Here is a 14,167-nt window from a genome sequence, read left to right as displayed (position 1 = left end):
TCTCCTGCAGAGAGAGAGAGAGAGAGAGAGAGAGAGAGAGAGAGAGAGAGAGAGAGAGAGAGAGAGAGAGAGAGTGTGTGTGTGTGTGTGTGTGTGTGTGTGTGTGTGTGTGTGTGTGTACATATCCCTTCATTAGGAGTCTTAGAATTCTGGAACTTGAATAAGGCAAGGTAAACAGAATTAGTTCCTTGCTATATCGAGTTCATAGAGTTAAAATTCTATTTGTTACAAAGCCATATGGCAGTATATGATTTGTACATAAATGGAGTTTCTGCCTTCTAGAAGCTGACTTTCTAAGATTCACAAGCAGACCCATAAGATTAACAGAGTAAAATAAAAATGACAGCATTAAACCAAGATATAAAAAAATACTAAAGTATTTTGTTTAAGAAACATATAGGTTCAAAGCTAATGTGTTTTAGGAATGGAAATGAGTAAATTCATGGATTGGGGAGAATAGCTTTGGTCTTACCATTTTCAGGCAGGGGAGGTAAGAGGAAGGTAAGGCATGTATTCTTGTCAGATTCTTCTAGGAAGATATTTTCAAAGGAGGGAGATTTTTTTGGCTTGCCATTTTCTTTTTCCTCGTGGCACTTGTCTTCAGATCTAGAGTTGGCTGGAAATGGAAGGTCAGGATGAATACAATTTGTAATTATTGGTGATCCTTCTCCCATATGACATAGTATCTTTTCCCAAAATCTTAAGTATCCTTTATTTCATTTCCTCCTCTGACTTAGTCAGATAGCCACAATGTCTTTCTGCTTCTCCCTCAGCATCCAGTCAGAAGTATCCTTTGAGGGGGCTTATGGGAATCTCAAACGGCTGTATGACAAGGCAGCCAAAATGTACCACCAGCTGAAGAAATGTGAGACTCGAAAACTGTCTCCCAGCAAGAAGCGGTGAGCATAGTGAAGGAGGGATTCTGTGGAGGTGAAACTAGACACTCCTCCAGAGCCTTCAGCAACAGCTATTTGTTCCTTCTCAATTCAGGTGTAAGGACATCAAGAGGCTGTTGGTGAGCTTCATGTACCTGCAGAGTCTTCTGCAGCCCAAGAGCAGGTATGTGAAAGAGTCTGTAAGCTCTGAAAGTAGGCGAGAAGCTGTATTTCCTCTTAATCCAGGAAGGCTCTCTGTCTGAGGAGAGCTAGAAGGGATGAGATGGCAAGTTCTGCCTCAGTGTAGGAAATCCTCTTCCCCAAGTCAGAAAGGTGAAGGGGTTTTCTCTCACTTTATGATCCTTTTACTTGTGAGTGGGAAGTTTTTTCTTGGTGTCTCATTTTCATTCTCAGGGGAGAGCATAGTAGAGTCTATTTCCTTCCTGCCTAGGTAGATAGCTGTCTGCAAAGTAGTCCTTCATCCATTTACATATGGATGGAGACATGAGACATGGCCCTATCTCACACAGTCCTTTAGAGTGCAGGGTGCCATTACCTCTCAGCCTTCTTTTTGGATCCCATTCACAAAGCTCTTCTCCCTCTTTCTTTGTCACCATTAACCTTTCAACTCTGTGTTCCCTGGCATCTGTCTAGCACCCTGGACTCAGAGCTGACTTCGCTGTGCCAGTCAGTCCTGGAGGACTTCAACCTTTGTCTCTTCTACCTACCCTCTTCACCCAACCTCAGTCTGGCTAGTGAGGATGAGGAGGAGTATGAGAATGGCTATTCTTTTCTCCCTGACCTTCTCATCTTCCGTATGGTCATCATTTGCCTCATGAGTGTTCACAGCTTGAAGAGAGCAGGTAACTATCTTGTCAGACTTTAAGCCTCTAGTTAGGTTCCAGGCTCCATAGAACCCCTCTTTGCAGCAACTTGGCCTCAACTTGGCCAGTAAGTCCCATGCTTGCAACCCTTCTACAGCCCCATTCACACTATCCTATACAGAGCTTTGTGGTGGAAACTAAGGGTAAAGGAAAAAATCTTGTTTTCAGATTCCAGTTAGATGAGAGTAGGAGACAATATGCCCCCAGACCCAAGAATAAATATTCCATTAATTAGGTTCCAACCAACCAGAATTTTCTCTGTCCCCACTGAGGGAATGGGGCATAATCAGGCTAAAATCTTTCTTATAATCTAGGGCAGGGTTTAGGAAATAGATGGGATTGGATAGAGTAAAAAGGTGAAGGGACCTTGGTTGCTAGAAATAACCTGTGTCAAGGCTTACAGCAGGAGAGTATTTCATTGTCCACAGAGAGTTAATAAAGGCTATAAATGGAGCAAAAAGTATAAGATTGTTTTGATGTCACAGGGTGGAGAGGACCTCAGCATACAGAGGAGGTAAAATAGGGTAGGAACTTAGGAGGACAGGATGAGACTTCCTTTGAGCTGCTACATGTATGAAAATAGGAAAGCTAAGACTCTTGTCTCCCAGAGGGTGCTCCTACATTACAACCCCTAAAGCCCTTCCCTTTCTCTAATTTTAGGATCAAAGCAGTACAGTGCTGCCATTGCCTTCACCCTGGCTTTCTTCTCCCATCTTATCAACCACGTCAATATCCGGCTACAGGCAGAGCTGGAAGAGGGAGAGAATCCTGTGCCAGCATTCCAGAGTGATGGGACAGGTGTGGAAATAGTGGAAGGGACTGAGGAAAGTAATCAGAGGAGGGGACATTATATAAAGGGGTGGGGGGAGAAGATATAGATAGATACACATATCTATCTATATCAATACATGCAGTTCAGGTATGGGTTGGATTAGATGATCTCTAGCATCCCTTCTAACTGAGATTCTCTCATTCTCTGAGTATTCCGGGATGTGGAACTGAGGAAAAGGTGCTGTTGGATGGTGGGAGAAGACCTCAAGCTTTATCCTGTTATTGAGCTCTCCTTAGACTTTCAGTCATACCATTTTTTCCCACAGATGAGCATGAGCCCAAGGAACCACTGGAGAAAGAGGTGGAGCCAGAGCCAGAGCCCCCTCCCCCAGCACCAAGAGTGAATGAGGCCAAGAAGAGTCGTAAGTACTCCCGCCTGTCTTGCCTTCGTCGGAGACGCCACCACCCACCCAAGGCTGGTGATGACAGTGACCTAAGTGAAGGCTTTGATTCAGATTCAAGCCATGACTCAGCACGGGCCAGTGAAGGTTCAGACAGTGGCTCAGATAAGAGTGATGAGGGTGGGGGTACAGCTTTTGATGCAGAGACAGACTCAGAGATGAACAGCCAGGAGTCACGCTCAGACCTGGAGGACATGGAAGATGAGGAGGGAACACGGTCTATGGCTCCAGACCCACCTCGGTCCAGGCCCGAAGCTTCTGATCCCTCAAATGGTCCATTGGGTCCTAACGAGGCTAGTATTGCCAGTAACCTGCAAGCCATGTCCACTCAGATGTTCCAAACCAAACGCTGCTTCCGATTAGCCCCTACCTTCAGTAACATCCTTCTACAGCCTCCTAATGAAACTCGGACTACTGCTGGTAACAGGACCTGCATCAATGGGGACATGGACAAACCTGAACCAGGTATTTTAGACTCTTAGGATTATCCAGCCCTGGTTCCTATGTCTGTATCAAATGGGACTTATTCAGGTGGGAGGTTCTGTCTTCTTCTGGGAGGTTGCCCCAGCTTTTAATATTCCCCACTCTATCTCTCAGGAAGTCCTTAGTGCAATCTGAATTCTTTTTCTCCTTCTGTAATAAAAGCCTATTCACTCATTCTACCTGCCAGATCTGAAATACTACTTCCTTGATCTTTACTGCTCCTTAGTTTTATACTCTCAACACCCAGCTCCCAGATATTTTCTTCCTCTTTCAGGTCCATCACTCTTACACCTAAGCTTAATGTTCTGTATCTTACATGACAGGTGTGGGGCCAGAAAAATTGACACATAGTGGGATACATTGAAACATATTTGAATGTCAGCATTGTTAAAGGAAAGCTGGGTCCTGTCCGCCCTTCCTTCTAGCTCAGAGATTATAGGATTGTAGATCTAGAGCTGGAAAGAAACTTAGAGGTCCCCTGGTCTCATCCCTTCATTTTGTTGAGGAGGAAACTGGGGCTAAGAGACTTTAATGAAGGTCACACAGGCAGTAAGTGGCAAGATGAAGGTTCAAACCTAGGTTGTCTGACTCCAAATGCAGTTTTTTCCACCTCACCATAATGCCTGAGGGAATCCTAAATGGCCATAGCCAGTCATGCCCGTTAGCCTGCACCTAAAAGAAACTAAATGGCAGACTTAAGGTACCAGATATCAGGTCTTTCATCTCAGCTCTTTGTCCATCATCTTCCACTCTAGCATCTGATGATGGATCTGAGTCAGAGGAGAGTGTGTCCAGTGGACGCTCCTATCACAATGAGAGGAGCATCCAGGAGAAACTTCATGTCTTGACGGCAGAAGGACTTCTTCCCGCTGTGAAAGTTTTCTTGGATTGGCTTCGAACCAACACTGACCTCATCATCATGTGCGCACAGGTCTGCCTCGCTTCCCCCTCTCCTTCACACCACCCTCCCTCTCCCGAAAAAGAAATTATCTGCCTATTGTCTTCATAACTTCTGCTGGAGGGGGTAGCACACAGTACTTTGTGGTGTCTACAAGTGAATTGAGAGATGATCTGTGATGGAAGGCCCCAGAAGGTTGTCTCATATATGCTCCTGTTCCCTTACTTTATTCCTGCCATCTTAGGAGTCAAAAAAAAAAAAGTCCTTAGAGAAGACATTTCCAAAACATTTCCCAAAAAAAGCTCAAAGACCAGCTTCTAGTCCTACCCACCTGAACTGTCAGAATCTTTCTTAAGATATTACTTAAAATTTCTCCTGCTACAAGTTTTCCCCATTTCCTATTGCCAATTTCAATTTCAGTATTCTTCCTACTACTAGGAACTAGAATTGTAGTCAGGAGCTGGGGGGCCTTTTGCATATAGCAAATGGAGCCAAGAAGACCCAAGTTCAAATCCTGCCTCAGACATCTTCTAACTTTATTGACCCTAGGCAAATTACTTACCTTCTCTCTGCCTCAGTTTCCTTATCAATAGAATGTATATAACACCACCATATACCACAGGGCTGTGGTGAGGGTCAGATGAAATAACATGTCATTATTAGTCCTTCCTTCACATTTGGATAAACATCAGTGAAGGGAGAAAGGTGTTTATTATTTCTGTTTAACAAATGAAATGGCTAATACTTACGGAGGTGAAGTGATTTGACCCATGCCAGATATTTAGAATCAAAACTGGGGATTGAGTCCAAGTATCCTAATTCTGAGACAGGTATTCTTTCTGTTATGCCATGTTGCCTACACTATGACCTAGAATAGGTGAAAAAAAATTGGGCAGAGTATGTCGGGAAGTTGGAGAGTAGAGGAAGAAAGGAAAGGAAATTCTAAGTTTGGAGCTAGAAAACAAATTTGATACTCTTAGAGACAAGAAGGGAGTTGGATGTTTTCAGGAGAAAGCAGGTATTCATCTTTTCAGGATAGTAGAGCCCCATGCAGTATGAGTCAGAGGAAGAAGCAGAGGAGTGATGATGGATAATTCCATGCTCAGAGGTGCTACCACAACTCTTTAGGGACCTGATAACAGCAAATAGATCTGGGACACATATTCAACCTGTTGATGATCTCCCAAGTCCTGTCAGAATGGATGACTACTGTGCACTCTAGCTGATTCTTGGGGGCACAAATGATAACAGCCAGAAAGAACCTAAAAATATTGCTAAAGATTGTAAAGTCCTGGGCAAGGAACTGAAGATCCTATGTAGGGACGAAGATAGAATGTTTTCATAGCTGCTTATTGAGGGCAAAGAATACAGGAGAGAAAAATCAGTTTAGGATGTGAACACCTCACCTGGTGGTGTATGAGAATGAGATTGGGTAGGACCACAGCTTTAAAATAAAGGAATGACAGACTCCTCCTGAAGGATGCAGTGCACCTAACAAAGACCTGTAAGAATATATTTGCTGGTTGCCTTAGAAATCAAAAGTTCAGAAGAGTTCTAAAAAGACTGGAAAAAGAAAGCTGCTTATATAGATCCACCAACCTAAACACCATAGAGAGAGACTACAATGAAAGAACAGCAGTTGAAACACTTAGAAGTTACAGAATCTAAGAAAGGAACCAATAATAAATAAACTGTGTGATTTCAAATGGCTGAAGTTTAGGCAAAAAGCAAGAGGGACTATATCTCTGAGTGTGTGTAACATACTTACAAGAAGGAGGATAGCCAAAAGGTCAGGTGGAAAAGCATTCTATGTTAAGAAGGTACGTGAGAAAATCTGAAGAGCAGGGGTAAATATGGTAGAGAGTATTTGGATAAAAATTAATGGAAGCAGTTTTTGTCATTAGAGTGTGCCATCGGCAGCGCTTTTTAAACTGTAGTTTGCAAGTGGGAAAAGTTTAAGAAACCGTGCCCTAGATCTCCTGAACAGAAAGAGGAAATAGATGAATTGGGGACCTCTCAAACCTGACAGAAGGACACAGTGTAGAAGTCATGGGAGACTTACATTGTCCTGATAGATGAAGCTCTCTCTGCCAGCATTTATGATACTTCATCCTTAAAACAGGAGCCTGAAAGGGGAAGTTCTTCCTTGCATCTGAAGGGGAAGATTGTTTGCTTACTTATGAGGTGGAAGTTACAAGAACCTTGAAGGGGACAGTGATCAGGGACCACTGCCTCTCAGAGTTTGTATTGGAAGGAAACCTGAGCAGGATCTAATATGGACTTTTTCTGGAAGTGGATAGCATCTACTTTTGTAGGTCCTTGTCTTTCCATGTTCTTCTAAAAAACCAACTCGTCATTTCTTATAGCACAGTAGTATTCCTTCCCAGTCGTATACCACAACTTGACTTAGCCATTCCCTAATTGAAGGGCATCTGTCATTTTAGTCTACATGGTAGGTGTAAGATGATATCTCAGAGTTATTTTAATTTGTGTTTCTGTAATTGATAATGATTTAGAACATTTTTTTCACATGACTTTATGTAGTTTTGATTTCTTCATTGAAAAACTGTCTGTCCTTATTCTTTGATTACCTTAGTTTCCTGGGGAAATTCTGAAATAGATTTTTCAAGAGATGGTTAGTGAACATTTAGAAAAGGAGGCAGTAATTCCATATGACTTCATCAAGACAAGTCATGCTTAATTTAACTAACCTAACTTTCTTTTTTGACTGAATTACTAAATTAGCGTGTCAGAAGCATTTGATAAAATATTGCATATTTTTCGGGAGAGATGGCTAGATGTGGTCTGGTTAGATGGACTCGGGATCTTTTGAATGGCTGTACTCAAAGAGTAGTCATTTATGGTTTGCCAGAAAAGGTTTCCAGTGGAGTGCCCTAGAAATCTGTGCTTGACCTTGCCCTGTTTTATGTTTTTGTCAATAACTTGGATAAAGACATAGATGGCATGCTGACTGCATTTGCAGATAACACAAAGTTGGGAGAAAAGAGCTGAAACAGTAGATAAGAGATGATCCAAAGTTATCTTGCTAGTCTAGAGCAGAATACTAAATCTTGTTAGCTTATATTCATTTAAACATAACTGCACAATCTTATGCTTAGATTCAAATAAAATCACCTTCTTAAGTAAGGAGTGAAGAGGTGTGATTAGCCAGCATTTTGTCTGAAACAACTCTGAGGGTTTTATTGTGTGCCAGCTCAGGATGAGTCAGCACTGTGATGTGTTAGCTGTTTGCTCATTTGATCTTGGACTGTATTGAGAGGAATAACTTGAAGGAGTAAGGAGATGATAGTCCTGCTTACTTTGTGCAGGTCGGAACACATCTGGAATTGTATTCACTTCAGGTACCACAGTTTTAAAAGGGCATTAATGCTCTGTGCCTCAGTTTCCTCACCTGTAAAATGGGGGTGATAATAGCACCTTCCCCCATGGTAGTTATGAGGCACAAATGAGATAATACATGTGAAACACTTTGCAAACCTTTAAGTGTTATATGTTAGCTATGATTATTTTTACAAGTTTGAGGATATCTAGGATGATAAAAAGGTTTGAGTTATACTACAGGAGGATCAATTGAAGGAACTGGACTCTTAGCCTGGAGAAGAGATGAATCAGGACACCTAGCTGTTTTCAAGTATTTGAAGGTCTGTCATATGTAAGAGGAACTAAACTTGTTATTTGGTCGCAGAAGGCAGAACCAAAAGTAGTGGATAGAAGCTGTAAAGAACTAAATTAGGTTTCATGTCAACTATCCGAAAGCAGAAGGCTTCTCCTTCACTTTAGGGCTTCAAATGGAGGCAGAAAGATTACTTATCCAGTGGAGATGATTTTCAGGTGTGGGTTGAACTAGATTAGCCACTGAGGTCCCTTCTAACTCTAGAATTCTGTGATTATACAATAATTACCAGGATTGAGCTATAGTTTTGTATCTCTTATCACTCCCATATATACCCTCCTTCATAGTAGAACACCTCTTTGCCCCCATGTAAGAGAGATTCTGTCTCTTCCTATTTTCTGATGTGTCATCTCATCTAATAAGTTTGTCACTGACACTGCTGAAATTTGAATCACTAAGATTATTGGGAGAAAGGGAAAAAATGGAGATGTCTCTGAGAGAAACATTTCTGAGCAATCTGCTGTTTTCCTTAGACCAGGTGTGGAGTATGTAGGGTACAAGAATTTATTAAATGCCTACTATGGGCCAGACACTGCGCAGGTTTACAAATATCTCATTTGAAATGCAAACAACTCTAGAAGATAGGTGGTATTATCTTCCCCATTTTATGGTTTAGGAAACTGAGCCAGACAGATGTTAATTGACAGGATCACATAGTTAGTAAGTGTCTACGGCTGGATTTGAATGCAGCTTTTCTGACCCTAACACAAGATCCACTACACTATTTTAGCTGTCTCTACAATAATTGAGGTCTAGGTTTTTATTTTTCAGTTATTCTTCAAACATGTCCTACTCTTTGTGACTCCATTTGGGGTTTTCTTGGCAAAGATACTGGAGTGGTTTGTGGTTTCTTCTGCAACTTGTGTTTTACAAATGAGGAAACTGAGGCAAGCAGAGTTAAGTGACTTGACCAGAATCACACAGCTAGTGTCTGAGGCCAGATTTGAACTCAGGAAAAGGAGTCTTTCAGGCTTCAGGCCCATCATTCTATCTACTGTGTCCCTGGGGGTCAAAATTATTTTTGGGGAATGGAAAAACCTTTCTTTTTATTCTTTTTTTAATTTTTTTTTTGCTCCTTCAATCTGGATTATTGCATGTTTGGAAATCAGTTTTTCCTGTGGCCTAATCTCCATCTCTTTTGTGGATGCATTCTACCCTCTGTGGTGATAGAAATCTCCCCTTACGTTAGTTTTTCTTCAGTCATGCTAAGCCTCTTTCCTTGCTCCTGTCCCTACAGAGTTCCCAAAGCCTATGGAATCGTCTGTCTGTGTTACTGAATCTTCTGCCAGCTGCTGGAGAATTCCAGGAGCCCAGTAAGTCAACCCCTTTTCCCTCCATACCATATCTTAGCCCTCCTCTTCCCCTGATAACTCCTCAGCTATACTTTAACCTAATCCCAAAGGTAAGGAGGTTAATGAGATTCATCCCTGCACCCTTCACAGTTTACAACAGAAGATTGTGGTTCCAGCCTCTCTGGTTTCCCATCCCTAAACGCTACTTCCACTGTGGGACAGGATAACTAATCTGATCCAGTTTGGAGCTCCCAAGGGGGAGAAGCAAAAAGACAACCAGGGACTAGAGAGAGTGGTGACTGGTATCACCCTGATTCCTATGGCGATTGGGAAGCAGTTGTCTCTGCTACTTGGAAAGATGCTATCTGGGTTGACCCCCAAGTCCAAGAAAACTTGTCTCTTTTCAGTGTACCTATCTCATTCCCTTTTCTCTTCCCATCTCTGCTTCATACTCCCTTCTTCCAAGGAACCTCCTCACATTGATTTTTTCACCCATATCTCATACCCTTGGCTTCTGCAGTTCCTTCATATCAGTCCCTGGGTTGGGAGAGTAGGAGTGATAGTAACTATCTTTCCCTTTTTAGATTGGTAGTTCCTCAGGGCAAGGATTCACCCTCTAGATCTCTCCTTGCCTTCCAAGGGTGGGTGCACCAATGTATTTCTCTTTCCCCAGGCCTGGTCTTGTGTCCTGAGGTACAGGATCTCCTTCTGGGCTGTGAACGACCTGACCTTCCCACTTCCCTGCTGCTTCCAGAAGACACAGCTCTCCGCAACCTACCCCCACTCCGAGCTGCCCATAAACGCTTCAATTTTGAACTGGATCGACCATTGCTCAGTCCCACGGAGGAGGTGAGGGTATTCTTGGTTCCCATTTGTTTGTCGCATACACCTCAAATCACAGGACCTCAGAGGTTTGGGAACTTCTTTGACCTATCCCCTTGCTTCTGGGTAAAACCACCCTATGCTAGGCAGAGTAGCCTCCTCTGGCTTATGTTTTTATTTTGGGTCTTCCACCCCCAAATAGGTGAACATGTTATAATAAAAAGAAAGAGTGTGGAGTCTTGGGTGCAACATGGTAGCCCTACTGGGTATCTCCTCTGCTTTCATTAAACCTGCCCTTGGACTATTTTTGTTATTCTCTTGTTGAAAAAATATTGCTACTTGTACTCTGCATTTTAGGTACAAATCTGCCAGAAGTAATTTGTAGTAATTTAACATTCTAAATTCAAGCATACATTTGAGCTGTACTGACAGTCTACTCATCCCCTGGAATATTTTTCTAACACTAGATATTTTGAAGTTACATAGGAATCTTTTTTTAACATTCCATTTTTTTTTGAATTTTGAGTTCCAAATTACCTCCCTCCACCTAGTGAGAAAGCAAGCGGTATAACAGAAATCTTAAACAACAAAATACAACTGACAAAATAAAAGTTGAGTTAACATTCTGTTCTAGCTATCACAATCTTAGAGAAAAGCCACTCATTTCTCATTGACCCTTCCCTTATGGTGTCTTCCCTCAACTGGGGCAGCTAGGTGGTGCAGTGTATAGAGCATCAGTGCAGGAGTCAGAAGGACCTGAGTTCAAATCTCACCTCAGACACTTGACACTCAGTAGCTGTGTGACCTTCGGCCAGTCACTTAATCCCAATTGCTCATCCAGTCATCCTGATGAATATCTGGTCACTGGATTCAGATGGCTCTGGAGAAGTGAGGCTGGTGACCTGCACAGCCCTCCCTCACTCAGAACAAAGTCAAGTGCAGGTCATGTCATTATTTCTCTGATGGCATGGTCTTCTTTGGCAACGAAGGACACACTTCCCTCAGCTGATCCCTAGTGAAGTAATCAAGGAAGACTCCTCCTTCTGAGGTTAGGATCTCATCTAGAAATGTAGAATGGGGTGGAGGTGAGGGTGGGAGCTGTCCTTAAGTAGAATATAACTAATCCCTTTGGGAAATGGGGAAAGCAATGATCTTAACTAAATCCAAAATATTTCTTATTCTAAATTTGGTTACCACCTTTAATCCATTTTCTAGGGCTTTAGCTTTCATTCTTCAGTTTTTAAACATTTGCCTAAAAGAAGTTAGGCCTGAAAGAAAGAATTTTAGTGGAACATATTGTTACTTGAGAAGTTTAAGATAGTTTCCTTCCTTCAGATAGGTCTAGAAAGAACTTTAGACTGGAGAAATATTTATTTTTTAATAGTTTCATTGAAACTATAAAGAAGGTTTTTAATATTCTTCCACACTAGTCTTTCCTCAGAATCTTTGGGGTTCCCACATGTACAGATCTGGAAGCATAGAGATAGAACATAGATAGAATTCTCTGAAAGGAATGAAAATTGGCAGAGTTTGCTGAGATGGAGAAGGAATGTTTGATTGAGTCTGCCTCTCTCCCCCTCCCATACCTTTCCTGTAAAATCTCTTCTGTTTTTCCTCTTCCTAATATCCTTCCAGTCTGTCGTGCGAATCTGTTGCATCCGTAGCTTTGGCCACTTCATAACCCATCTGCAAGGCAGCATCCTGCAGTTTAACTCTGAGGTTGGCATCTTTATCAGCATTGCTCAGGCTGAGCAGGAGAATCTCTTGCAGCAGGCCCAGGCCCAGTTCAGGATGGTAAGTATTGATCCTTCTTCCTAACCTCCACCCTTAAGGATCCTGAGATCCTTCTCAGCACTTTCACTTAAGGTGTATACAGGGGAGCATTGTCTAGTTGGCAAAGGTATGGCTTTCAGTATAGGAGGAGAGATGGAAAGTATCAGAGCAAGTTCGGAAAGGTACATAGCATGGTCGTTTGAGGGCAGTGGGTATGGGGAACAATTTTAGGAAGGCTTCTTAGATAAGGGATTCTAGTCATGATCTGGCAGGGAGAAGAGGAGGAGGGAGAACTCTTTTAGCAAGGAGGCATTGGAGGGCAAAGATAAGCACATAATACAGACAATCCATATACCTGTCATCCCATCCACAGCAGCTTTTCACCTTTGCTTGCCTCACTTCCTCTAAGGGAACCAGGGAAGTAGGAAACCAGCTTCCGTCGCCACTTTCTACCACTCCTTTCGTACATAGTTCTTTCCTGTGGTCCTCAAATCAATTAATACTACCAGAATTCTGTTGCCTTGATTGTTTCTATGTAGTGACCTGGGACCTTCTTCCCTTCCTCACCCTAACAGGAAGAAGGAGACCCTTGACTTCAGAGGAGGGTATTTGTGTATGTGTTGATGGGATGTTGTGGTACAATCATATCTGTTTCTCCTGTGTGTGTTTCTTGCATCCAACTTTTTTCCTTCCATTCCCACTGCAACCATCCTAGTTTGAATCCTTATCTCTTTTCTAGAATATTTTTTGATTGTTTATTATTAACTTAATCATCAAAACAAACAGAGTTTAAGTAACGCTTTTAGTCATGCAAAATCACTAACTCCAAATTAAAGTTTTCTGAAAGGCATACTTTTATCTATATAATATAGATAGATAATATCTTCTGGACTATTCAAGTTATTTCCTCTCCCCACCTCCTACCCCCAGCTTTCTTTGTTGCAGTCTGCCCTGATCAAACATTGCTAGATTGTTCTTCAAACATTGCTTTAATCATGTCACTCTCCCACTCAAAAACTTCCTCACAGGAACCAGTCTATTTTTGCCTGATATTCAAGGTCACTCTTTGTCCGTTAGTTAACTTTGTCAGTCATAGGTCCCATTGTGCTACCCCTGAAACCAGCCAGAATAGGCCACTTGATTTCATTTAATACTTTATATATTCCTGCCCTCTAGTCTTTTGTCCTCTTCAGCTGAGTTTATAAAATTTTCCAAGTCTCACTTCTTGAGGCCTTCTCTCAACATTTCAATCTATCATAATACCTTCCTTCTTTATCTTAATGCCTGTGCTACCCTTACCAAATGATGCTTTGTTTAATTAGTTAAATTTTTATATGTCTATGCCTTCTCTTCCTAACTAGATTGTAAGTTTTTTGAGGGCAGAGACCAAATTTTTGTATCCTCTATAGTAGATGATCATTAATTGTTGGCTGATTGATATGGTGGTTTAGATTCCAGGAATGGACTTTCTTGTACTTCCCTTTCCCAGAACGGACAGTTAAAAGGTATATAATTGCAAGGCTGATGCTTATCTCAGATCCCAGGGATTTTTCCTGATTTTGTTCCTAAGGAAAGAGGTTTTCCAAATCTAATCCTTACTCTTCTCTAGCTAGTCTGTCCTTTTCTTTCATAAACAGGCCCAGGAAGAGGCTCGTCGGAATCGACTGATGAGAGACATGGCTCAACTTCGGCTGCAGGTGGGAAATTGGGAATGCTATCCTTCTCATTTCTTCCATTAGAGTAGTTCCCATACAGAAGTCCCCTGTGCAGTCTTAACTTCCATTCCTTTATTTGCCATCCCTTCATATATTTCACTGGGTTTCTCTACTTTGTCCTCATCTTCTTCCTTCTTGTTCTGCCTTTTCCTTTCTTTTTTCTTCTCTCCATCCTCTTCCTGAAAACCATGGCAAACTTAAAACAGCCAGAGGAACTTTCTAATTGTCCATTTCTCCCTTTTCTAACGAAGTGTTAGTCCTTGAAGAGAGGTAGGAGGGCACCTAACTCACTGCCTTTTACCCTTCTCCCACCAGCTCGAGGTGTCGCAGCTGGAGGGCAGTTTGCAGCAGCCCAAGGCTCAGTCAGCGATGTCCCCGTACCTCGTCCCTGACACTCAGGCCCTCTGTCAGCATCTCCCCATCATCCGCCAGCTGGCCAGCAGTGGCAGGTTCATTGTCATCATCCCTAGGACGGGTAAGGATTGGGGAGTTGGAAGGG

The 14,167-nt window shown here is 42.2% G+C and overlaps 1 protein-coding gene across 2 annotated transcripts in view; it reads left to right on the top strand.

Moving 5' to 3' along the window:
- Nucleotides 1-14,167, top strand: part of SMG5 (SMG5 nonsense mediated mRNA decay factor) — a 31,664-nt gene that overhangs the window by 8,764 nt on the left and 8,733 nt on the right. For both annotated transcript variants that reach the window (XM_072647227.1, XM_072647226.1), the window contains exons 8-18: nt 774-899; nt 991-1,059; nt 1,530-1,738; nt 2,420-2,557; nt 2,857-3,456; nt 4,230-4,405; nt 9,304-9,379; nt 10,032-10,207; nt 11,816-11,974; nt 13,591-13,650; nt 13,984-14,143. In XM_072647227.1, coding sequence (XP_072503328.1) covers nt 774-899; nt 991-1,059; nt 1,530-1,738; nt 2,420-2,557; nt 2,857-3,456; nt 4,230-4,405; nt 9,304-9,379; nt 10,032-10,207; nt 11,816-11,974; nt 13,591-13,650; nt 13,984-14,143 — 1,949 coding nt within the window. The remainder of the gene's footprint in view (nt 1-773; nt 900-990; nt 1,060-1,529; nt 1,739-2,419; nt 2,558-2,856; nt 3,457-4,229; nt 4,406-9,303; nt 9,380-10,031; nt 10,208-11,815; nt 11,975-13,590; nt 13,651-13,983; nt 14,144-14,167) is intronic.

This window comes from Notamacropus eugenii, chromosome 2 (genome assembly GCF_028372415.1).
Source record: "Notamacropus eugenii isolate mMacEug1 chromosome 2, mMacEug1.pri_v2, whole genome shotgun sequence".
NCBI classification, from domain to species: Eukaryota; Metazoa; Chordata; class Mammalia; order Diprotodontia; family Macropodidae; genus Notamacropus; species Notamacropus eugenii.
Note: the sequence above shows the minus strand (reverse complement) of the source record. Positions and strands in the feature narration are given on the sequence as shown.